The following is a 25,453-nucleotide window of genomic DNA, read 5'->3' on the forward strand; positions in this document are numbered from 1 at the left end:
CTGCAGTGCCGTGGGGACCCGACCAGCATGCAGAGTAGGGGATAAAATAATAAGTAAACCGGCGGTGGAAGCGCCATGCACAATAAGAAACGAACCGGCGCGTCCGTCCGCAGCGGGCCGAGATGTGGAGGAATGACCGCCGGCCGCTTACTCACTTTCACCGCGCTGCCCAGACACTCCTTGCTCTTACACTGGCCGTTAGACTCCACCGCGTCCCGCTTTCTCATGCGCAGCGTGTGCCAAGAACATGACTTCCTGTTGTACCAAAAAACGCACCAATCAAACGGCAGAACTAGAACGGGGGGCGTAGAACGGGGGCGTAGAACGGGCGCTGTCCCCATCGCTCAGGATGAAGGGTCCTAATAAAACTGAAAGCAGGTCAGCGCCGGTGCGGGGGCCGGAGCCGGACAACATATTTTATACAACATTTCATATAATGACATCATTCAATGACCCGTCTCCCGAACGATGACATAAACACCTTGAGAACAAAAACCAACCGGAAAGGGAAGAAGAGATCAAAGGAATCGGGGAGAAAGGAAAGAAAAAAGCGAGAAAGGAAAGAAAAAAGGGAAAGAAAAAGAGGAGAAAGGAAAAAAAAAAAGAGATAAAAGGAAAGGGAGAGAAAAAAAGAAAAAAAGGCAAAGGAGAAAAGGGAGAGAAAAAAATGGAGAAAGCCGCGGCCCGGTCTGATAACCGCGGGGACAGAACCTGCGCGCCGCACACTTGCGGCTCATCATTCGTTTGTTTTCTAAGGAAATCATTCAGCGCCTGCAGTTTAGGCTGCGATCAGGAAACGTGTAAAGAGCTGCGATTACATGAATAACATACATCGCACAGAACCAGAACATTCCGGATCACACAAATGAGTGCAGGCGAGCCGGACACATCCGGTGGGTTTCAGCAGAGTATTAACCCCCGAGCTCCCGGCTCGCGCAGGTACAAGCCTCACACGCTCGTGCGAATTCGTGAAATGAAATTTGAGGCAGGAGCCGCGGGAGACACGCAGGGCACTGACCCGGCTCGCTGCCTTATCGCTGAATGCAATGGCCTAAAGCGCTCTAGAACCTTCTACTAAACACCCCCCACCGGCGCCTGACCCCACCTGCCACCTCTTTCCCTCTATTCACTACTTTTAAACTTTTAGGAGGATTTCAGGGAAATACAGACTTTTCTGCTAAAATGGATCTTTTAACCCTTGCGTTGCTGATGGAGTTCTGCAGTCATTTCTGTTCCTTACATATAATTGGCTGATTCAGGAGCCCCCGGTACCCCCCCGGGGGGGGGGGCAATACACTATCCAGCTGTTTTGCCCTAAAGATTGCAAAGTTTTGTGGAATAAAGAACATCTTTAACAATTCGGGTCGATTTACCCTCATTTATTACAACGAAAAGAAAACGAAAAGGAAAAAACACAAAAGAAATTAAATACCCCGAAAAACATGCTCTGGGTGAAAATTTATTTTACATATTTAAAAGAATACATTTAAAATGATTCGTTACAATACAGGAACAAACTTCTATCGCACCACCGGACTTCTTCAATACCACTCGGTTCTCTCGTTTTGTTTGAAATAGTGCAAAAAACGTCTTTTTACAGGAATTACTGGGCGGGGCCTCGCAAAAAACAAATATTTTACAAGTTACTGTGAACATATATATTAAAAGAACAAAAAGAGTCAAAAAGAATAATAATAATAATAATAATAATACAGGCTGTACATCGACAACAAAAAAAAACCTCCTCTCCGAGGAGCTGGGCTCAGTCCGACAGTTTTTCACTAATATACAGAGTAGTTACATGGAACGACAGTCCGGTGGAGGCAGCCGACGGATCTTTACCATCTAGCTCTCAAAAGCTGTACAATTATTAACAAAGAGTGCGTTGCCCGCGGGTTGGGCCACGCGACGGGGCGCCACGTTCGCCGCTTCTTCCACCAGCACTGCGGAGAGAAAATTCCCGCGGCAGCCGACGCGCCACTTACTTGAAGCTCCTGTCGCCGCCGTCGGCGGAGGGTTTAGTTATTTGGCCCAAAACGGAGCCCGGGATCCAGCCCTCGGCCGCCGGCGAGTGGTCGTTGGCCGGCCGGTAAACCAGGAGCATGTTCTGCTGATTGACGGCCAGGATCTGCACCGCCTCGCCCTGATAGACGCAGATCTCGTTCTCCTTCAGCGCGTAGTAATCCTGCGCGACCACCATGGAGCTGCCGCCGTTACAGCCGACGAGGTCGCCCTGAAAAGAAGACGGGGTCCGGTCAGCGACGGAAAGAAACCTAAAGTAACCGCCGGAGCGAGCTGCGGACCCCCGGACCCCCGCTTATAAACACAGAACATCCCCACTCACTGAGTCAGACTCGCTGGTCTGTGATTCCCCGAAGCGGTTCTAAGGATTGCCAGCGAGGGGTTAAACGGTTCTACCAGGGCCCTCCGGAGCTCTTAATACCTCGGGGGGTCCCGTCGGCCCCCGTGGATCCGTCTCTTTTACTTTACAGGAGGGAGAAGCTCTACCTGAACCCCAAACACTCCGGCTTCACGCGCCTCCCGGCCTCGTCCACAGAATCCCCTCACGCATCTTATAATCTCAGCGGGGGGGGGGGCTGCCCCGGGTTACAAAGAGTTAATTAACGCTCGCCTTACACCGGAGACAAACCCCCTTTAACAATACGAGACGGCGGGGAGAAGACCCCTCGGGTTCCCTGCGGGGGGCGCCGGTGAGAAATCCTCTGTAAGGGAGACAGCGACGCCGCTTTTCTTCTTATTAAATTCCATTTTGCGGCAGCGCTTTCTGCTGCAGTTTAGCGAATAAACCCTCTTCAGCGCTGCAGCTTCCTCCATCACAGAGCAGGAGGTCTGACTGCAGAAAGTCTCACACGGGCCTCCTGGCCACGGACGGGCTTTATCTGCTATACCGCGGCGGCTGGAAGGCGTTTCCGTGCGCGTACGTTACCTGGCTCACGTCGTACCCCGGGCTGCCGTTGGAGGTCGGAGGTTTTCGTGGCGGAAACGACTGGTTACGGCCGGGGAGGTTTGCGGGTTTTTCGGAGCCGATGGAGGAGGAGGAGAGCGGTCTGGACGTGGGGGTCGGGACGCGTCCCACCTGGGGTTTGTTGGTGGCTGCGTTGCTTTCCTTGCGCTGATATTCTATAGGAGATTGGAGCGCTGGGGGACGGGGGGGGGGTTGTTAATTAATTAACTTCATCATTTCAGGAAAGTTTACAGTTAAATAAATAAATGCAAAAAAAAAATTAAAAAAAGTAAATCATTCCAAGCCAGAACAGGAAGGGTTAAAAAAAAAAACAACGTTGCAGCGAGTTTCAGTGCGGAACGTATATAATATATATGGGGAGGGGGAGGGGCTGTGCATGCGGGGCTGCGTCATGCGGGGGCCGGGTAATGCGGTGCAGTGCAGTGCATATGGTGCCGTGTAATGCGGTGCAGTGTGTATGGTGCCGTGTAACGGGGGGCCGTGTAATGCGGTGCAGTGTGTATGGTGCCGTGTAACGGGGGGCCGTGTAATGCGGTGTAGTGCGTATGGTGCCGTGTAACGGGGGGCCGTGTAATGCGGTGTTCCGCATATGGTGCCGTGTAACGGGGGGCCGTGTAATGCAGTGCAGTGTAACGGGGGGCCGTGTAATGCGGTGCAGTGTATATGGTGCCGTGTAATGCGGTGCAGTGCATATGGTGCCGTGTAATGCGGTGCAGCGTGTATGGTGCCGTGTAACGGGGGGCCGTGTAATGCGGTGCAGTGCATATGGTGCCGTGTAACGGGGGGCCGTGTAATGCGGTGCAGTGTAACGGGGGCCGCGTACGGACGGCGTCTCGCAGTTTTTAGAATGAGCGTCACATTCAGAAAAGGCGAAGAGATCGCAGACTTACTGGGAGGAGGAGCAGCGAGGCGACAGGCGAGAGAAAAACAGAAGACACGAGGAGTCAGTGAGTTTACACGGAACACGTCTGCACAGCGACACGCTAAGAGGGCCGCTCTGCCACCCCACAACACGCGGGGCCGATTACCCCAGGAGTTGCCCCTGCCCGGGGCGTATGTCGCATGGCAATGCAATGATGATAAAATCGCTTCTGGGAAGGCTTTGGCCGTCCCGCAGTGATGGGAGTGATGCTTCTATCGCTGCACTTAGTCGTGAAAGTGTTAAATTCAGCAGAGGTGGCGGAACAGCAGCTTTAATATTAACCTACGGCTGGTGAACATGCGCGCAGCGCTCCCTCTAGATAAATGGATATCGATCCTTCCCGGATACCCAGCCTTAATTATAAATTCCCCCATTTATTCCCCCTCCCCCGCATCATACCCATCGCCGGGTATTCCCAGATCCCCCCGAATTTCCCCCCCAGATCTTACCCCGTTTCAGGCATTCCTTGCAAATGCCCCGAGATCGCCCCCTTTCCTGTGTTTCCCATATACCTCTCCAGATGCCCCCAGACCACGCCCCCTCCTGCCCTTCATAGGTACCCCCCCATTCCTCCCAGATGCCCCGGGTCACGCCCCTCTCAGGCACCCCCCATTCCTCCCAGATGCCCCCAGACCACGCCCCCTCCTGCCCTTCATAGGTACCCCCCCATTGCTCCCAGATGGCCCCCAGATCATGCCTCTCTTCTGCCCCTCTCAGGCACCCCCCCATTGCTCCCAGCTGCCCCCGGGTCACGCCCCCTCCTGCCCCTCCGATTGGCTCACCGTTCAGGAAGTCTCGCTGGGTCTCCAGCACCTGGCCGATGTCTCGCACCCAGGCCTGTTTGATGTCGGAGTTGGCGGCCTGTAACACGACTCTCTCCGAGGTCTCCCGGCTCAGCACCGCGAACTTACACGGGTCGCTCTCCACGCTTTCCTCCAGGATGAGATACGTCATCTGCGGGGAGAGCGGGGGAGAGCGGGGCGTCAGCGGCTCCGGGGGAAAAGCAGCATCGAGAGCCCCCGGTACGAGCGGAAGGCGGGCGAGACACCGGGCGAGAACGGGGCGAGAACGGGGCGTTAAGGCGTTTCTGAACGATGCCACGAAAAGCCGACGTCCGCGCCATAAATTAGCATTTTTGTCTTTTGACTGCGCCGTTTAGTTGTCGCCCCCAGAGGCAGACGTCCTGCGCATGCTCAGTGGCGCTCCTATCGAAGTCATCGCAGAAGCAGCCAATCACATGCATGCTAGCAAAACATCGGTGTTCAGATAGATTGGCTGCTGTTACCGTGACTTCACTGAAATCGCGGCTCCCATTGGCTAGACCTTGTGAGTGTGAGCGAGCGGCATACTCAGGTACGCTTCCTGCTTTCAGGACAGACAGCTGGGGAGGAGTTACCAGACAGACAGACAGACGAACTGCAATACGCCGACTGAAACGCATAAGAGCCGCCGCCGCATACCGGCGAGGGCCACGGGGCGCGTCCGGCTCCTCTCACCTTGATGCCCTTCTTGAACATGTACCCCGGCACGGACGAGCCTTTCCGGAGGAGCTCGCTGAAGATCACGATCTGCTCGAACAGGAAAACCCGCCTCTCCTTGGTCCGTGATTGGACGCCGGACTCCTGCTCGATCACGTAGAACGTATCCTGCTGAAGGAGCTTTCCTTGGGCCGTGAGCTTCCCCTTTAAAACACACAAACTACATATCAGCGGCTGCGATATAACACGCTAACAACACGCGAGCGCCGCCGGAGCTCGGACCTTTGTCTTTGCACCCCGTGAATGCAGTCACCTGTGCAGGGTGGGGGATGGGGACGGAGGATGGGGGGGTGTAATGCGGCACTTTAACCCTTTCACTGAAACGCCCCGCGGCAGAGAGTTTCCCACCCCCCAAACAAAACCAGAGCCGCCGTCTGCCCCGAACCTCAGACCCCCCCCCCCGCACGGAGCGGCGCACCGGCAGGGACGGCCGCAGGGTGAACTTTGATAAGCGGCAGTCACCGGCCGGTTAAATATTAACCTGTTTGCCGAGGAGGCGCCGCGCGGGATTTTCATGCATTTTGCATCCCGGCGGCTTCTGTTTTCTCTTTATTGTGATAACGTTAAAAGCACATCGCATTAACCCCTCGGTGCCCGGCGCTCCGTTGGCAGCGCATGCGCAGGGAACGCGGGTTCGCGAGGCGCCGGATCGGTGTTTGTGACGTCGCGGCTCTGTCTCTGAACCTAAATACCGATTTCTGCGGCCAAAACAAGGAGCTTCACCTCAAAAGGCGACCGACGAACCCCAGAGGTCAGCCTCGCGCTTCCCGCATGCGCAGCCGCCGTGCCGCATATCACACGGAGCAGCGTCACGGGACCCGGCGTGAACCCCCGTTATCCATGGGGGTCGCCCCCCCCGCACTCACCTCGAATCCCTGAAGCCTTCCCAGATTCATCATATCGTTACAGCGCTTCGGAACGAGGCACATTAACTCAACGGCTCGCTGCGGCACACAAGAAACACGCATGTTATTAGTATGTGTATTCAGCACACGCATAACACTAGACAAGAACACGGGTCTCCGGCACATTTTACCGCAAACTGCAACTTTCACTAAATGAAGGACGCTCACCTCGGTCTCTGAACAATCCAACCCGGCTTTCTCACTGTACCTGAGGAAGTCCTGTTGGGGAGAGAGAAACGAGAGACAGGGAGGGGAGAGAGAGAAAAGAGAGAGGGGAGAGAGAGGAGAGACAAGGAGGGGAGAGAGAGACAGAGAGGGAGAGAGAGGAGAGACAAGGAGGGGAGAGAGGGAGACGAGAGAGAGAGGAGGGAGAGAGAGACAGGGATGGGAGAGAGAGAGAGGAGAGACAGGGAGGGGAGAGAAAGGGAGAGAAAGGGAGAGAGAGGGAGACGAGAGAGAAAGGAGGGATAGGGAGGAGAGACAAGTTGTCATTAAGCTCTGTGTCTGAATATTAGCAGCCACTCGTGAGCAGTGAGTGTGCGCCGGGCCGAGGGGCCTCCTGGATTAAGTAGCGATCGCACTCGCACTCAGCCTCGCACCGCGTGCTCAGCTGGATCTAGCGGGCGCTCTTGGCTCGGACGCGCTGCCCCGGTGCATTCTGGGCAGCGGTTAAAACGATTAACCCTTTAATTAGCGGGTCCGTCGCTCACCTTCAGCAGCAGCTGGTACTTGGTGATCCTCTGAATGGGTTTAATGAGGAAGTCGCTGATTGTGAATCTCTGGTTTATTTCCTGCGTCACTTCCTGCAAAACAACAACAATAGTGATGGGAGTTACTCCAGCCAATCGCAGCTCCCCGCAGGAGGACGGCCAATCACAGCTCCCCGCAGTGGGACGACCAATCACAGCTCCCCGCAGCGGGGCAACCAATCGCAGCTCCCCGCAGCGGGGCGACCAATCGCAGCTCCCCGCAGGAGGACGACCAATCACAGCTCCCCGCAGCGGGGCAACCAATCGCAGCTCCCCGCAGGAGGACGACCAATCACAGCTCCCCGCAGCGGGGCGGCCAATCACAGCTCCCCGCAGTGGGACGACCAATCACAGCTCCCCGCAGCGGGGCGACCAATCGCAGCTCCCCGCAGCGGGGCGACCAATCGCAGCTCCCCGCAGCGGGACGGCCAATCGCAGCTCCCTGCAGCGGGACGGCCAATCGCAGCTCCCCGCAGCGGGGCGGCCAATCAGGACCCAGAGATTTCTTGCCCTTTTTGTTCACGCAGTCAGTCACAGACCAGAGGTGACGGCCACGTTCCACCGAAACCACTGGACACGCCGTACACGCAGCAGACACACATGCCGTACACGCAGCACGCACGCCGTACACGCACACTGTAAATGCTGATCACGTGGCCGCGTGATAAAAGTTTCGTACCTCAAAGTAAGAATCGTATTCGGCCACCACGTACTCCGAGCGAGGCTTGTTCTGGCAATAAACCACATACATGTGCAACCTCCGCTCCTAAACAAGACGACAACATGTTATTCACACGCAACAGAAACATGTCTCCATGTTATGCTACACGTGAAACTCCGGGTCATGCTACACGTGATACTCCGGGTCATGCTACACGTGATGCTCTGTGGCAGGGTGAGCTCGTACATGGAGCACACGCAGGGAATGTATGTTTAGGGAATTGGATATAAACCGTGTGCTCCACATACAAAGCATCACGGGCTCCCTACGTCACAGAAAGCGTCCGCGTGCTCCACGCGTGTAAATGGCGGGGAACTCACGTGTTTGATGAAGAGCTGCGCCAGGCGCTCGGGTTCCTCGATGCATTTCTGCAATTCCCCCAGAAAAAAGCTGCAAAAAACAGAGAATTCAGTAACCCAAAGATTAACCCGTTCACTGCCGGAGAAGAGGCGGTTCACGCGGGCGGGCCAAGCCAATTCTGTGGTGATTAACCCTTTGAATGCTGCATGGGGGGCCCCCCTCCTTCTTTGCATCATTTCACAGGAAGGAGCCTAAAAGTAGCAACTTTACCGAAAACTAAAGATTTAAAAAAATATTTATAAAAAAAGAAATAATTGATAATATTTTCCCCCAATCAGAAGCTGAGAAGAAAACGCGGCGGAGAGGAGAAACAGTTCATGGTCGCAGATTGAATGGACGCAGATCACGCGCAGGACCCTGTGAGGGTGGGGGCCCGGGGCCCCTGCGTGGGGCAGATCGTGCGCAGGACCCTGTGAGGGTGGGGGCCCGGGGCCCCTGCGTGGGGCAGATCGTGCACTGGACCCAGTGAGGGTGGGGGCCCGGGGCCCCTGCGTGGGGCAGATCGTGCGCAGGACCCTGTGAGGGTGGGGGCCCGGGGCCCCTGCGTGGGGCAGATCGTGCACTGGACCCAGTGAGGGTGGGGGCCCGGGGCCCCTGCGTGGGGCAGATCATGCGCAGGACCCTGTGAGGGTGGGGGCCCGGGGCCCCTGCGTGGGGCAGATCGTGCACTGGACCCTGTGAGGGTGGGGGCCCGGGGCCCCTGCATGGGGCAGATCATGCGCAGGACCCTGTGAGGGTGGGGGCCCGGGGCCCCTGCGTGGGGCAGATCATGCGCAGGACCCTGTGAGGGTGGGGGCCCGGGGCCCCTGCGTGGGGCAGATCGTGCACTGGACCCTGTGAGGGTGGGGGCCCGGGGCCCCTGCGTGGGGCAGATCGTGCGCAGGACCCAGTGAGGGTGGGGGCCCGGGGCCCCTGCGTGGGGCAGATCATGCGCAGGACCCTGTGAGGGTGGGGGCCCGGAGCCCCTGCGTGGGGCAGATCATGCGCAGGACCCTGTGAGGGTGGGGGCCCGGGGCCCCTGCGTGGGGCAGATCGTGCGCAGGACCCAGTGAGGGTGGGGGCCCGGGGCCCCTGCGTGGGGCAGATCATGCGCAGGACCCTGTGAGGGTGGGGGCCGTGTCATGCGCAGGTGGAAAGCGCAGGCCCGCCTGGCTGCATCACGCCGTGTCTCCGCTCCACGCCTGGGAACAGAGGGCTCTATTGTTCCTCCCCGGCCGTAACAGGAGGGAACTTTAACCCTTCGCTGCCCGGCCCAGAAAATCAGTTCAGAGGAGAATAGGAGGTCTGGTTAACTCTTTATGATCTTCCCGTGGCGCAGGGGCATTAACCCCTTAATACACGTCTGATATATAACCGACGCAGGGTCCGGGGGGGCAGGGTCCGGGGGGGGCAGGATCCGGGGGGGGGGCACTCACTCTTTGTGCCAGTCGTAGATCTGGTGGATGTTGCCGAACACGATCTTCTCCTTCCCGTCCATCTCCTCCGGCGTTCCCTTCTCTTTCATCCGCGGGATAAAGTTCTGTGGATAAAGCAACGAGGGGCGAGTGGGCAGAAGATCCACGGCGGCAAACCGCCTGTCCACGGATCCCGGAAACATAGCCGCTAACTGCCCCGTACACCAGTAAACAGTCCTGTTACACGGCGTCAAATTCCACAGCAGTTACCCGAGAGAAGTTGGGGCAGAGGCACTGCATCCACTACGTCTGGCAAAAATACAGTTATCTGGGGATCAGGACCTCTCTGGCACTAAAATAGTTAACCCCGGGGACCGGTCCACGTTAGGCACTCACCTCCACCACCACGCCGAGATCCTTCACGTAATCCACCTCCGTCTGCACCAACTCGTTCAGGACGAACCTGCAACGCAACCAAGTTAACAAAGCCCCCAGTCGGTCCTGCCCCAGGGGCCACGCTGCGTGGAGTGGGACACGCTTAGTACATCTGAGTGAATGCGCGGTGAGTGTGGGTTGCAGTGATTGCGTGTGGGTGCGTTGCAGTGAGTGAGTGAGTTACGGTGAGTGCGTGTCGGTGAGAGTGCGTGTCGGTGAGGGTGCGTGTCGGTGAGGGTGCGTGTCGATGAGGGTGCGTGCCGGTGAGGGTGCGTGTCGGTGAGGGTGCGTGTCGGTGAGGGTGCGTGTCGGTGAGCGTGGGAGGTTACGGGTTTACGTGGACAATAAATGGCGCTTTAGGGGTCCCTCAGGTTTGGGAAGCATGCATTGCGTGTAACCCGGACTCACATTCTGCCCCTGAGCGCTTTGGCTTTCTGCTCCTCTTCGTGGTTCCGAGGGGCCGGAGATGGGGCCAAACCTTTGTTTAAATACCCGTCTGCCACGGCATGCGCGCCACGGAAGCTGCTTCCATCCGGCGTCTGCGAGAGAAAAGCAACCAATTGCCGGCGTTAAAAAAAAAATGCCGAATAATCCCCCTCCTGGAGGGAAACGGATCCACGTCTCTGAATCCGGGGGCCATTTATACCCCCGGGTGATTTATCTGCCTGCATTCAGTGGCACCAGTGGGCTGCATCGTGAAAAAAAGGGTTAAACCGTATTATTCCATTCCCAACTAAAAAACCCAAGCAAGCAAGGGGCCACGTGGCGGGAATACCGCGTGCCACGCGAGGGCCACACGTGCCACTTACCATCTTGTTCCGTACCAGATTCTCTATAGCATTGACCAGCTCAGCCGCGCTGGGGACCTCCGCCGAGCTCTGACGGGCCACAAGCAAAGAGGGCTGGGAGCCACGCGTGAGCAAAGGGACAGCAGGAGCCAGAGGGGGCAGGACAGACAGAAGACAGGCAGGGGCCACAGGCAGGGGCCACGGGAGAGAGCCACAGGCAGGGGCCACGGGGATGTTATGGGGAAAAAAGAAAGTATCAAGAACAGTTAGTAACAATCAGGAGAAACGTGAGCCAATCAGACGCAGCCATTAACCCCTCCACTGCCAGAGAGGTCTCACGCTTTAACCCGCAGTCAGCGCCAGGAACCTCCACCCAGCGGAACGCCCTGAACTATTACAACAGAGTTACCAGCTGCAGCGATAACGTGGGACGGGCGAGAGCGTGGGCAGAAACGTGGGCAGGAGGGCAAATAAAGAGCCACTTATCAAATACAAGATTCAACAAATAAAATAACTAACCCCAACTATACATTATACAGGGGCCGGCCACTGATTTATCTATACATTATACAGGGGCCGGCCACTGAATTATCTATACATTATACAGGGGCCGGTCACTGATTTATCTATACATTATACAGGGGCCGGTCACTGATTTATCTATACATTATACAGGGGCCGGTCACTGATTTATCTATACATTATACAGGGGCCGGTCACTGATTTATCTATACATTATACAGGGGGCCGGTCACTGATTTATCTATACATTATACCGGGGCCGGTCACTGATTTATCTATACATTATACATGGGCCGGTCACTGATTTATCTATACATTATACAGGGGCCGGTCACTGATTTATCTATACATTATACAGGGGCCGGTCACTGATTTATCTATACATTATACAGGGGCCGGTCACTGATTTATCTATACATTATACAGGGGCCGGTCACTGATTTATATATACATTATACAGGGGACGGTCACTGATTTATCTATACATTATACAGGGGGCCGGTCACTGATTTATCTATACATTATACAGGGGCCGGCCACTGATTTATCTATACATTATACAGGGGGCCGGTCACTGATTTATCTATACATTATACAGGGGGCCGGTCACTGATTTATCTATACAGTATACAGGGGGCCGGTCACTGATTTATCTATACATTATACAGGGGCTGGTCACTGATTTATCTATACATTATACAGAGGGGGGGGATCACTGATTTATCTATACATTATACAGGGGGCCGGTCACTGATTTACCTATACATTATACAGGGGCCGGTCACTGATTTATCTATACATTATACAGGGGCCGGTCACTGATTTATCTATACATTATACAGGGGCTGGTCACTGATTTATCTATACATTATACAGAGGGGGGGGATCACTGATTTATCTATACATTATACAGGGGGCCGGTCACTGATTTATCTATACATTATACAGGGGCCGGTCACTGATTTATCTATACATTATACAGGGGGGCGGCTCGCTGATTTATCTATACATTATACAGGGGGCCGGTCACTGATTTATCTATGCATTATACAGAGGGGGGGGATCACTGATTTATCTATACATTATACAGGGGGGCGATCACTGATTTATCTATACATTATACAGGGGGCCGGTCACTGATTTATCTATACATTATACAGGGGCCGGTCACTGATTTATCTATACATTATACAGGGCATCTCACTGATTTAACTATACATTATACAGGGGGCCGATCACTGATTTATCTATACATTATACAGGGGGCCGGTCACTGATTTATCTATACATTATACAGGGGCCGGTCACTGATTTATCTATACATTATACAGGGGCCGGTCACTGATTTATCTATACATTATACAGGGACCGGCTCGCTGATTTATCTATACATTATACAGGGCATCTTACTGATTTAACTATACATTATACAGGGGGCCGATCACTGATTTATCTATACATTATACAGGGGGCCGGTCACTGATTTATCTATACATTATACAGGGGCCGGTCACTGATTTATCTATACATTATACAGGGGCCGGTCACTGATTTATCTATACATTATACAGGGACCGGCTCGCTGATTTATCTATACATTATACAGGGGGCCGGCTCGCTGATTTATCTATACATTATACAGGGGCCGGTCACTGATTTATCTATACATTATACAGGGGGCGGTCACTGATTTAGCTATACATTATACAGGGGCCGGTCACTGATTTATCTATACATTATACAGGGGGCCGGTCACTGATTTATCTATACATTATACAGGGGCCGGTCACTGATTTATCTATACATTATACAGGGGGCCGGTCACTGATTTATCTATACATTATACAGGGGCCGGTCACTGATTTATCTATACATTATACAGGGGCCGGTCACTGATTGATCTATACATTATACAGGGGGCCGGTCACTGATTTATCTATACATTATACAGGGGCCGGTCACTGATTGATCTATACATTACACAGGGCCGGCAGGGTTTGTCTCTGCACCTTGTCGTCTTGCGCAGGCTCGTTGTCGAAGATCTTCATGGGTGGCGGGAGCGGGGTGTGCGACTCGTCGTCTGCCTCTTCATCCCAGCCCTTCTTCCCCTTCTGGAAAATCAAAGGCATTTAGGGCATTATTTATAAATCATGTTCCAGGGCGCCGAGTATTTCTCCTGCGTGTGACGCGTGACGTGTGTGTCTGTGTACGAGCACACGCGTGATCCGAGCCCCCACCTCGTCCGCGCTGTCCCCCTGCGGGGTGGTGTCCTCGCCGGCGCGGGGGGATCCGAGGTTGGGGGTCCCTCTTTTCTTTTGCTTCTTGATGTTGCCGTCGGCTTTGCCGCTGTTCAGCCGCCGGACGGGGCTCGTCAGCCACTTCTTCAGGGTGTTGGTGGAGCGCTTGGGGCCCGGGGAGCTCTGGATGGAGTTCAGGGACGCCTGAGGCTGCAGGTTGGCCACGGAATCCGACTTCCCGCCGTTCTCTCCGGAGGAAAACGCGTCTGGAGGACAACAAACAGTTAATGCACCGCGAGTCTACCCCCACTCCAGCACCACAGGGGTTAATTAATGCCCCAAACGCGCCCCCCCCCCCGGCAGATTCCGGTAACAGCTGGCAGTGACGAGGTTAATGCTCCGTGTATCAGGATTGTGCCGTTCAGCAGGGGACCCCCCCCAGCGAGTGACCCCCGAACGCCACGTCCCCCCGGTAACCAGACACAAACGCAGGGGGCCACGGGGGCCGCGTTCACCGACAGATTATTAACACCTTCATTACTGGCCACTTTGAATAGAAATAAAGCACAGAACCGCGTGGATGTATGAAGCGAACACAGCAACAGGTATCACGCATGCAAACACGCTTCACGCAAACACACGGAAACACACGTACACGCGCTTCACGCAAACGCGCTTCACGGAAGCACACGCGATTCACGCAAACACAAGGAAACACGCACACGCGATTCACGCAAACACACGGAAACACGCACACGCGATTCACGCAAACACGCTTCACGGAAACACACGCACACGCGATTCACGCAAACGCGATTCACGTGAGATTTCTCACATGTATTAAAAAAACATTTAATTAACAAACTATTCATTTCCATGCCGACTGCCCCAAACGTAGCATTTTTGGAGGACTTTTCTGTTTGATAAAATCTCCCCCAACGCGCAGCCGGCTGTCACATGACAGGAAATCAGGGTACTGAGATACAGGGACTTGCTTTTGGGAAAGTCGAGGCAGTTGGCAGGTGTGTGGCATGTAAGGAATGTAACACGCGTGTTTTCACCTCCCGCTGGGTAAAAACAATTCCCGTTTCTGGGCGTATTTTCTGGGTTGTGAAACAGGGAGCCGGCGAAGCGCGTCGGGCAGGAACGTTGCGCAATACCAGTCTGTGACACGGCCCGGGGACACTCCCACCGAGGGGTTAATCACGCGTGAGCCATACGCTCAGAGTGTCCAGACGGGGGCCGGGTGCTGCCAGAACCGGAGGCAAATCTGCCCCAGATACCCGTCAGAGAAGGGCATGGGGTTTGTGGGCAGAACACGCGCAGCGGGGGCTTCTATCTCCCTTTTAGTTTTAATATTTGTAAACCATGGGGCAACTACTCCCCCCTAAGTGATAGAGGGTAAAAAAAGCTGGGGGGTCAGATCAGCTGCCCCCGGCAGTCTCCGGGTATCTGGCACGGTCAGGCGGCAGCCACCGCACGGTGCGACAGATAAATGACTCAGCGGAACCCGCAGCCCCCCCCCCCAAAAAAAACTACCAAAAAACAACAAACGCCGAAAAACAACAAAAAAAACAGATTAATCAGAGATCCCCGGGGGGGTCCGCATTATACGGGACCGTCCAGAAGCAACCAGCAGGTGCCCACCGGGGGCCGCCTCTCTCATTTTATGTATTGGAGTTATATCCGCCACATGTGTCTTTACAGCTGGACCACGTGGGCCGAATGGGGCCGATCTGCTTCTGGATTCTGTGCATAAATCACACAGACAGGGAAAGCTCTTGTTTAACCCCTTAAACGGATCACAGACTGCGTGTTATATGGTGGCTGTGATGGAGATTAAATGGTTAAATATATACTGGTGCAAATACTGGCTAAACCCCCCCCGGGGCTTTATTAACTAACCTGTGTTACCTGCAGCAGACAATACACAGAGTCATCCCGCCCGTAAGCCTCGGGGTGATGGGAGTCAGACTCACCGGGCGGCGATACTCATCCCCTAATTATATCAGATTACTGCCGCACACGCAGAGAGCCCCCCGGGCTTCAGCTGCTGCAACCGACGGCAACCGACCACTGACTGCCGGGACGATGCCAGGAAATGCCATGTGGCCCCTTTAGGCCTTAGGCCCCAGGGCTAATAGGAGCTAACATAGAAACCCAGGGGCTCTGCGCGTGGATAAGGGGGGGGGGGGCTCTGCGCGTGGATAAGGGGGGGGGGGCTCTGCGCGTGGATAAGGGGGGGGCTCTGCACGTGGATAAGGGGGGGCTCTGTGCGTGGATAAGGGGGGGGGCTCTGCGCGTGGATAAGGGGGGGGGCTCTGCGCGTGGATAAGGGGGGGGCTCTGCGCGTGGATAAGGGGGGGGCTCCCTGTGGTTCTCTCCTTCCCGCAGGGATAATTCCCAGAGAGGGAGGATCGGCTCAGGACGGAATGTGGCAGAACCGGCCCCGCCGGACTCGTATTGTTTACAACTGAAACAGATACCACGTCCCGGACCCCGACACCCGGGAAACAATGGATGACACAGGGGGTCCTGCAAGCCCCACCCTATCCAAATCATGACCAGTCTGCGGACCCCCCGCCAGCCTCCTCGCTGCCCCCACTATCTGCGGACCCCCCGCCAGCCTCCTCTCTGCCCTCACTATCTGCGGACCCCCCGCCAGCCTCCTCTCTGCCCTCACTATCTGCGGACCCCCCGCCAGCCTCCTCTCTGCCCTCACTATCTGCGGACCCCCCGCCAGCCTCCTCTCTGCCCTCACTATCTGCGGACCCCCCCCGCCAGCCTCCTCTCTGCGGCTCTTTACCCACCGAACCCCAAAACATGGAATTTTAAGCAACCCCAGGGGCCGTCCTCACAGCAGAGACAGACGGACACACAGACACACGGACGGACGGACACACAGACACACGGACACACAGACGGACGGACACACAGACGGACGGACACGCGCCGCGGGTAACCGGTTATTGATCTAATCTCCAATAATCCCCGATAATCCCGTTACACTCTAACACTCTCAGGCAGGATAAGCAGAAGCCGACATGACATCCCATTAACACGCTAATTACCGGCGTGACACATGCGTGACACATGCATCACCTGCAACATACATCCTGCACACCGCCCTTTCTGCGACTCCCATCATGCATTGCGCTGAGCATCGTGGGAGTTGTAGTCCGCAGTTTCAGAAACTGGATATGCTGCACAGATGTTTCTCCAACATCCGCGGAGGATACAGAGATAAATCTCGCCTTAAGCTGCTGTCAGATCAGGAAACCAGATGAGATCCTCATCACACACACAATATAAACGGGAGTGAGTGCATGGACTGGCATCCCAGCAGAGATGGCAGAAACAGACACACTAAAAATCCCTAGAGACATCGGATCGGGGCAACTAAACGAGGCTTTAATAACGTGACCGCCGCCGGCATCACCTAAGCGTGTTTCATGGGCACGGGGGGCTCCTCATACACCGGCGCGGAGGTCTCTCGGTGACGCCGGCCGGTTCCGCGCATGTTCCCGGTTAGTCTCTGGTTTCAGCAAACAGCAGGAATCTGTCGGCTTTTGACCTGAATCCTCTGAGCAGAAACCAGCGGCGGGCGGCGAGCCGGACGGACGGAGAGAGACCCCCCGGGGACGGTGAAAAGAGAAAGGACATCAAAGCCGGGGCAGGAATGCAGCGCGCACCATGCGCAGCCCCCCCCCGAAGCCCCCCCTCTGCCACCAGACACAAGATGAAGGGAATTCCAGGATTTTTTGATCCAAAGTGAAATCCCATCTGCTGGAAATTCACCCAAAAAATCAGCCGGGAATCTGGATTTAATCTCTTTGCACGGAATCCGCAGAGAGAAACGGGGAAAATAACCCAGATCCCCCCCCCGGGCAACACCTACAACTCTCAGCACGAAGAAAAACAGACCGCAACACGTGGTGCATCGAGCCATGGGGGTCCCAAAATCCTCCCCGCCAGAGGAAGCCCCCGAACGCCCCGCGCATGGACTGTCCTCAGAGCTGGGCGATCCAGATATTGGAAACATACGTGTGACACGCGTGACGCAGCCGTGGGGGGACAATACGTCGCTGGACCCCCATACATGACCCACCCAAAGCAGGGATCAAAACGTGTCACATACGTGTCGCATCTCTGGTCGTATAATTACCAGACAGCAACCGTTCCCCCCCCGGCGGCGGATTCCGGGGGGCTTTATTCCCCGGCAGGTGAACGGCGGCCCCCGGCACCCACTTGGGTTTTCTGGGTTTAGAATTAGTTATTTTATCATTTATTACTTTATAACATAAGGATTCCGTTTTATTCGCGGCCTGGAAGGGGTTAATGCGGTTCTGTTTTTTGGGGGGATTATCGTTTCTTGCGATTTCTCGCGTTTCGCTGATTGTGTCGTTTTTCTGATACTTTGTAAAGTTTTCTCTTCTCTAAACAATCTCTGCGGTGAATCCGTCCTCAGCAGGTCCTCCCCCAGATCATCACCCAACACCCCCCCCGAAACTGCCCCCTGAAATGCCCCTGCCCGCGGGGGTCACAGCCGAGCCCCCCGTCAAATGACAAAAGACGGCAAAAGCGCCAAGTCTCGACGAGAAACATTTGCAGCAAATCCATGCCAAATATCACCAAAACCGTCCCAATCGACCCCAAAACTCCCAAAACTCTCAGCCTAAAGCTAAACCCACAAACAACAACACAACGTCCCGTTCTCACAGCAGAGGTAGTACATACAAGGAAAGGGTACCCAGCTGTGGGGTTATTGCGGTCGCTTACCTCTGTCCGTACAGCAGCGGCAGCAGCACTTGGAACAGAACCAGCCCAGGCAGGGGCCCGGAGCGTGCGCGGCGCTGCCCCCCTTCATCCTGCCCTCAGGGGTCTCATGGCCACAAGCAGCAAGGAGTATCTGCACCGGGAGCCTCCGCGAGCTGTGAGCAAGTGCAGGGAGGGCAGAACACCTACCCCTGGGGGGAGGAGCCAGGGGCGGGGACTCACACTGTCACCGGGATACGGCCACAATAACCTGCCCCTATACCCTGTCCCAGGGCAACAACACACAGCCAGGAGAACCTGCCCTGATACCCCCTCCCAGGGCAACAACAAACAGCCAGGAGAACCTGCCCCGATACCCCCTCCCAGGGCAACAACAAACAGCCAGGAGAACCTGCCCCGATACCCCCTCCCAGGGCAACAACAAACAGCCAGGAGAACCTGCCCCGATACCCCCTCCCAGGGCAACAACAAACAGCCGGGAGAACCTGCCCCTATACCCCCTCCCAGGGCAACAACACACAGCCGGGAGAACCTGCCCCGATACCCCCTCCCAGGGCAACAACACACAGCCGAGAGAACCTGCCCCGATACCCCCTCCCAGGGCAACAACACACAGCCGAGAGAACCTGCCCCGATACCCCCTCCCTGGGCAACAACACACAGCCGAGAGAACCTGCCCCGATACCCCCTCCCAGGGCAACAACACACAGCCGGGAGAACCTGCCCCGATACCCCCTCCCAGGGCAACAACACACAGCCGAGATAACCTGCCCCGATACCCCCTCCCTGGGCAACAACACACAGCCTGACGCACATATAACTTAATCAAGGGTTAATCTTTGCCTTTCCTGCTCTCCCTGGTTGAGGTCATTGGGGGTAAATAAACATAGGGGGGGGCGATAAAGGGGTATTTCACGAGCATCATGGGAGTTACAGTCCAGTCAGTTGGGGAGACAGATTGCCTGGCACCATATTAACCTTTGGAGTGCCACAGACGTGCATAATGGCGCTCAAAGGGTTAAGCAGCGTTGCTTTGTTATGGTAAATATTTCACAAAACTGCTGATTAGAAATATTTTTATTAAAAACACTAATTACGCGACTTCCGACTTCCGCGCTGATCACGAGCCGCCGCCGCCGCCGCCGCCTGTAATTAAGCCCAGAACGTCTCCGATTTCCACCCCCCGGCTGATAATATGATGTCGCTGCGCCGCCGATCGCCACGGCAACAAAGGAGCAGTGTCCCCGACACACAACAGGGGTACAGCCGCCATCCTGCCCCTTAACCCCTTCAACCCCAGCAAGCAGCTGTCACTAACCGTCACAAGGTCATTCAGCTACTTCGTATCGGCTGGAAGTGCCGAGGGGGCCGCGGGAGAAGAGGGGGCCACGCCGAGCAGGGCGCACAGCGCTGGCAGCTATAGGGTTAATGTAACGGTCAGGCTACGGTTGGCCGTGGGGCCGATTCGCTGAACGCAGTGTGACGCAGTGTGAACGCATCTCTCCTTCAGCGACTTCATCGGAACAGACAGGACTCGGCGGCTTCTCCTATTCACTAAACCTGGGGGGGGGGGGTTCTGCTCGAGGGTCCGGCTCAGCCCACCTACAGAAAAAAATCCAGAATCCCCCGCAATCCCAACACCCCCACCGGTAACAAGGGGTTAAATGGCGGCATCCAGCGGGCGGCCAGATGCCCAGGAATTGCTGCCAGGACCTTGAACCCTCTGACTGATGCAGCCCGGCACGCGGAGGGTCACCATTAACCCGTCCTGTGCCGGTGGTCTCCGGAGGCCGTTGTTCGGGTTGCCGGGGGCTCGCGCTCGGCCAGGTGTCACAGAATTGCTGTTTACCCGCCTTATCTCACCCCATTCAGGTTCCGAGTCACAGAATAACGCGAGTCTCCAGTCACCGAGACGTCACAGAGACATCACCCCGTCACCGCCAGTCACCGAGACATCACCGCCACGTCACCGAGACGTCACCCCGTCACCGCCAGTCACCCCTAAGTCACCGAGACGTCACCGCCAGTCACCGAGACGTCACCGCCACGTCACCGAGGTCACCGCCAGTCACCCCAAAGTCACCGAGACGTCACAGAGAGTCAACAAGACGTCACAGAGAGTCACTGCCAGTCACCGAGACGTCACAGAGAGACACTGAGACGTCCCAGAGAGTCACCGAGACGTCACCGCCAGTCACCCCAAAGTCACCGAGACGTCACCAAAGGAAACACTAATAAAAGTAAAATGAGGCGCCTCTCTGGGACTTTGGGGGTTAAAGTGTGTTTTCTCCCCGCATTGAATACCCGGGTATGACATCACGGTAACGTTCTGGGTGACGCAGCCTGCGGGGGAAGGGCAGAGCGTGTCCGCGTCCGACTGACCGGCCCAACATCTGCTTCCTGGCCCCGGGGCGAGGCGGGGGCCCCTGATCCAGAACCACTGAGAACCCCTAAACATATCCCAATCATCCCGTTACCAACGGCAACCCCTCCAGACACCGGCCTACAAACTGAACCGCGATCAGGAAACAGCCGCCGCGTTCCACGGAAAACCCTCTGCGCCGCAGAACGTTCAGGGAACCCGGGCCACGGGAAACCTCGGGGTAGTAAATAAGAGCCCGGGAAGGGTTAAAACACATCCATAAACGATAACGAAATCACCAATATCCACGAAAGACCGAAAACATGAAGCCGACCGTGGCCGAGGTCCCCTCCCCCGCGATCAGGGGGGCAGAAATCAGCCGCATTTACCCTCTGGGTTTATCGAGCGTTTGGGAGTCGCAGGCAGAGCCGGCGCTCCACATTATGGCCTATTTATGAGCCGAGGAGGATGGCCCGTGGCCCCGGCCCGTGGCTTCCTGTCCCTCTCGCTGGAAGAGGAGTTCATTTCAGGAACGTGTCCCGGAGGGGGGGGATAACGTCGCCTAACAGATCCCTGCCGAGACGTCAACTAATCCGCCGGATCCACCGGCTCTCTATAAATAACAACAACAATCATAATAACAACAACAACAATCATAACAACAACAACAATCATCACAACAACAACGCGTATAAACACCCAGACCCCAAAACCGCCCCGTTCCCCCCGCTGTCCTCACTCCAGTCACAGAGGAGAATGTAAAGGGCTGACAGCGCCCTCTGGTGGTCGGCGTTGGAGCTGCGCAGCCTCTGCATCCTGCGCAGAATTCCTGCCCTGCATCTCCGCGCTCCATAAAATAACACGACTGCATCATTTACCCCGTTACCCTGGGGATAACACCCCCTTTATACCGCGAGTGTACCCCTAACACCCCCCTTTATACCGCGAGTGTACCCCTAACACCCCCCTTTATACCACGAGTGTACCCCTAACACCCCCTTTATACCGCGAGTGTACCCCTAACACCCCCCCTTTATACCGCGAGTGTACCCCTAACACCCCCCTTTATACCACAAGTGTACCCCTAACACCCCCTTTATACCACGAGTGTACCCCTAACACCCCCCTTTATACCACAAGTGTACCCCTAACACCCCCCTTTATACCGCGAGTGTACCCCTAACACCCCCTTTATACCACGAGTGTACCCCTAACACCCCCCTTTATACTGCGAGTGTACCCCTAACACCCCTCTTTATACTGCGAGTGTACCCCTAACACCCCCCTTTATACTGCGAGTGTACCCGACACCCCTCTTTATACCGCGAGTGTACCCCTAACACCCCTCTTTATACTGCGAGTGTACCCCTGACACCCCTCTTTATACTGCAAGTGTACCTGACACCCCTCTTTATACTGCGAGTGTACCCCTAACACCCCTCTTTATACTGCGAGTGTACCCCTAACACCCCTCTTTATACTGCGAGTGTACCCCTAACACCCCCCTTTATACTGCGAGTGTACCCCTGACACCCCTCTTTATACCGCGAGTGTACCCCTAACACCCCTCTTTATACTGCGAGTGTACCCCTAACACCCCCCTTTATACTGCGAGTGTACCCCTAACACCCCTCTTTATACTGCGAGTGTACCCCTGACACCCCCTTTATACTGCGAGTGTACCCCTGACACCCCTCTTTATACTGCGAGTGTACCCCTGACACCCCTCTTTATACCGCGAGTACGCTCCGCATGCACTCACCTTTCCCGCTTGGGAAGAAGCACTCCATTTCTATGCTGCTGCGCGAGTGGGAGATGCACAGGGCGCTGCTGGGTACCAGCCCCTCCTGGGGTGGGCTCCGGTCGGTGGTCCGCACCAGACACCAGCCGGGACGGTCACTCGGTCTCTCCAGCAGCTCCACCGTCTGGCCGCCCTGGATGCTCAGCTCATTGCTGTGAATGGCGATGAAGTCCTGCAGCACGGTGGTCAGCTCGCAGCCGCCGGAAAGCTGAAACACACGGAAGAACGGGGTCAGGATCGGGGAGAGCGTCAGCCGCGTCCGTCAATGCACGAGGGCAGCGAATAGATTGTCAGCTCCCAGGGACGGGCCCTGGATCTGCAGGTCACAGGATTAATACGCTGCGCAGGATCACAGCAGATCTTCTGCCACCGATATTACAAAGGGCCATGTCAGCTAAACAAGGCTCTGCACACCACCCTTTCAGCCTGTGATTGGATCCCAGCGCCTAGAGATCCAGAGAGCGGATCCTGCCCAATGCGCTGCGAGGCCATGAATCCGCCGTACCCGGTGATCCAGTTATAGAGCAGATTCCGCCCAGGGCCCCCTGCCTGAAGATCCAGTTACAAAGCAGATCTTACCCAGGGCCCCTTGCGTAGTGATCTGGTAAGAGAGTGGATCCTGTCTGGTGATCCAGTTAGGAAGTGGATCTCTCCCTGTTGATCCTGCCTGGTGATCCAGTTAGGGAGTAGATGCTGTCTGGCCCCATGAATACCCCGTATATAGTGATCCAGTTAGGAAGCGGATCCCGCAGCCGCTGGGAGCACGACAGGTGTGAATCCGCTGCCTCTGACATCACTGCCCCTCAGCTGATAGCGAGTTTCCACGACAACACAGATTAACCCCTTCCTTGTTGTGGTACCATTAACAAACAGAAACGCTGTCATTTCTGCAGGTACAGGACAAGGTCAGGGATGGATCACGAGGGATCGGTTAATGGAACCGGCAGAATCAAACAGGTCAGCAGGCGATTAACCCTTTGCTGGTTTATGGATTAGGCTCCGCAGAGCGCTGCGGCAGAGCCGTGAATTCTTACGTGATGATTGGCTGAGAGGCTGAATCCTGGAGCTATGATGTAATATAAGGCGGGCGTGCAGTCCGGGGCCCCTGACACGTACAACACGGCTCCGTACCCGGTCCCAAACAGAAAGGAGGAAAACCCGGCATTTCCTCTAATATATACCCCGGCAGGCGCTAATCACCATTTAGTCATTCAAGCCCAATGTGCGTGCGCCTGTGAATTATTCCCCGTATTCTCTCTCAGAGAGACGGGTCGTCATCCTGCCCCAGGGTGAGCATGTATAATGTGCCAACGTATTCTTTGGCGCGGTACAGACGGGTGGATGGAGGGGATTCCTCAGGCAGCGAAGGGGTTAATGCAGAATTCTACCACGTTTATGGCCGGCTTTCCACCCTTACCCTGGGTTCACCCCACACAGACTCCAATTGCCCCGGTAAGGGCGTCTCCCGCTGACCGTATCCGGACTTTGCCCTCAAACGGCATTAAAAATCCATAACGAGATTGGGGATCGGGGGTTAACCCTCGCACAGCCGGGCCGAACACTTGCCCATGCAATCTATACGGGATCACTATACAGTGCGGAGTGCTTATACTCAGGATCACTATACAGTGCGGAGTGCATATACTCAGGATCACTATACAGTGCGGAGTGCATATACTCAGTATCACTATACAGTGCGGAGTGCTTATACTCAGTATCACTATACAGTGCGGAGAGCTTATACTCAGTATCACTATACAGTGCGGAGTGCATATACTCAGTATCACTATACAGTGCGGAGTGCTTATACTCAGGATCACTATACAGTGCGGAGTGCTTATACTCAGGATCACTATACAGTGCGGAGTGCTTATACTCAGGATCACTATACAGTGCGGAGTGCTTATACTCAGGATCACTATACAGTGCGGAGTGCTTATACTCAGGATCACTATACAGTGCGGAGTGCTTATACTCAGGATCACTATACAGTGCGGAGTGCTTATACTCAGGATCACTATACAGTGCGGAGTGCTTATACTCAGGATCACTATACAGTGCGGAGTGCTTATACTCAGGATCACTATACAGTGCGGAGTGCTTATACTCAGTATCACTATACAGTGCGGAGTGCTTATACTCAGGATCACTATACAGTGCGGAGTGCTTATACTCAGTATCACTATACAGTGCGGAGTGCTTATACTCAGTATCACTATACAGTGCGGAGTGCTTATACTCAGTATCACTATACAGTGCGGAGTGCTTATACTCAGGATCACTATACAGTGCGGAGTGCTTATACTCAGTATCACTATACAGTGCGGAGTGCTTATACTCAGGATCACTATACAGTGCGGAGTGCTTATACTCAGGATCACTATACAGTGCGGAGAGCTTATACTCAGTATCACTATACAGTGCGGAGTGCTTATACTCAGGATCACTATACAGTGCGGAGTGCTTATACTCAGTATCACTATACAGTGCGGAGTGCTTATACTCAGGATCACTATACAGTGCGGAGTGCTTATACTCAGGATCACTATACAGTGCGGAGTGCTTATACTCAGGATCACTATACAGTGCGGAGTGCTTATACTCAGTATCACTACACAGTGCGGAGTGCATATACTCAGGATCACTATACAGTGCGGAGTGCTTATACTCAGGATCACTATACAGTGCGGAGTGCATATACTCAGGATAACTATACAGTGCGGAGTGCTTATACTCAGGATCACTATACAGTGCGGAGTGCTTATACTCAGTATCACTACACAGTGCGGAGTGCATATACTCAGTATCACTATACAGTGCGGAGTGCTTATACTCAGGATCACTATACAGTGCGGAGTGCTTATACTCAGGATCACTATACAGTGCGGAGTGCTTATACTCAGGATCACTATACAGTGCGGAGTGCTTATACTCAGTATCACTACACAGTGCGGAGT

The 25,453-nt window shown here is 55.0% G+C and overlaps 1 protein-coding gene across 5 annotated transcripts in view; it reads right to left on the minus strand.

Annotated features, from left to right (window-relative positions):
- Positions 1 to 25,453, minus strand: part of KALRN (kalirin RhoGEF kinase) — a 91,931-nt gene that overhangs the window by 9,178 nt on the left and 57,300 nt on the right. The window contains exons 34-50 of one of the 5 annotated variants that reach the window (XM_053471023.1): positions 22,458 to 22,704; positions 13,558 to 13,823; positions 13,330 to 13,431; positions 10,820 to 10,912; positions 10,419 to 10,549; positions 9,972 to 10,038; positions 9,597 to 9,700; positions 8,142 to 8,211; positions 7,780 to 7,866; positions 7,062 to 7,154; positions 6,520 to 6,570; positions 6,313 to 6,390; positions 5,405 to 5,590; positions 4,691 to 4,862; positions 2,948 to 3,141; positions 1,986 to 2,233; positions 156 to 255 (exon numbers count right to left, since the gene is read on the minus strand). In XM_053471023.1, the coding sequence (XP_053326998.1) occupies positions 156 to 255; positions 1,986 to 2,233; positions 2,948 to 3,141; positions 4,691 to 4,862; positions 5,405 to 5,590; positions 6,313 to 6,390; positions 6,520 to 6,570; positions 7,062 to 7,154; positions 7,780 to 7,866; positions 8,142 to 8,211; positions 9,597 to 9,700; positions 9,972 to 10,038; positions 10,419 to 10,549; positions 10,820 to 10,912; positions 13,330 to 13,431; positions 13,558 to 13,823; positions 22,458 to 22,704 (2,289 nt within the window). Of the gene's footprint in view, positions 1 to 155; positions 256 to 1,985; positions 2,234 to 2,947; positions 3,160 to 4,690; positions 4,863 to 5,404; positions 5,591 to 6,312; positions 6,391 to 6,519; positions 6,571 to 7,061; positions 7,155 to 7,779; positions 7,867 to 8,141; positions 8,212 to 9,596; positions 9,701 to 9,971; positions 10,039 to 10,418; positions 10,550 to 10,819; positions 10,913 to 13,329; positions 13,432 to 13,557; positions 13,824 to 18,336; positions 18,506 to 22,457; positions 22,705 to 25,453 lie in introns of those variants that run through there. The other 4 variants (XM_053471022.1, XM_053471025.1, XM_053471024.1 and 1 more) reach the window with 4 other exon arrangements.

Source organism: Spea bombifrons, chromosome 7 (assembly GCF_027358695.1).
Source record: "Spea bombifrons isolate aSpeBom1 chromosome 7, aSpeBom1.2.pri, whole genome shotgun sequence".
Taxonomy (NCBI): Eukaryota; Metazoa; Chordata; class Amphibia; order Anura; family Pelobatidae; genus Spea; species Spea bombifrons.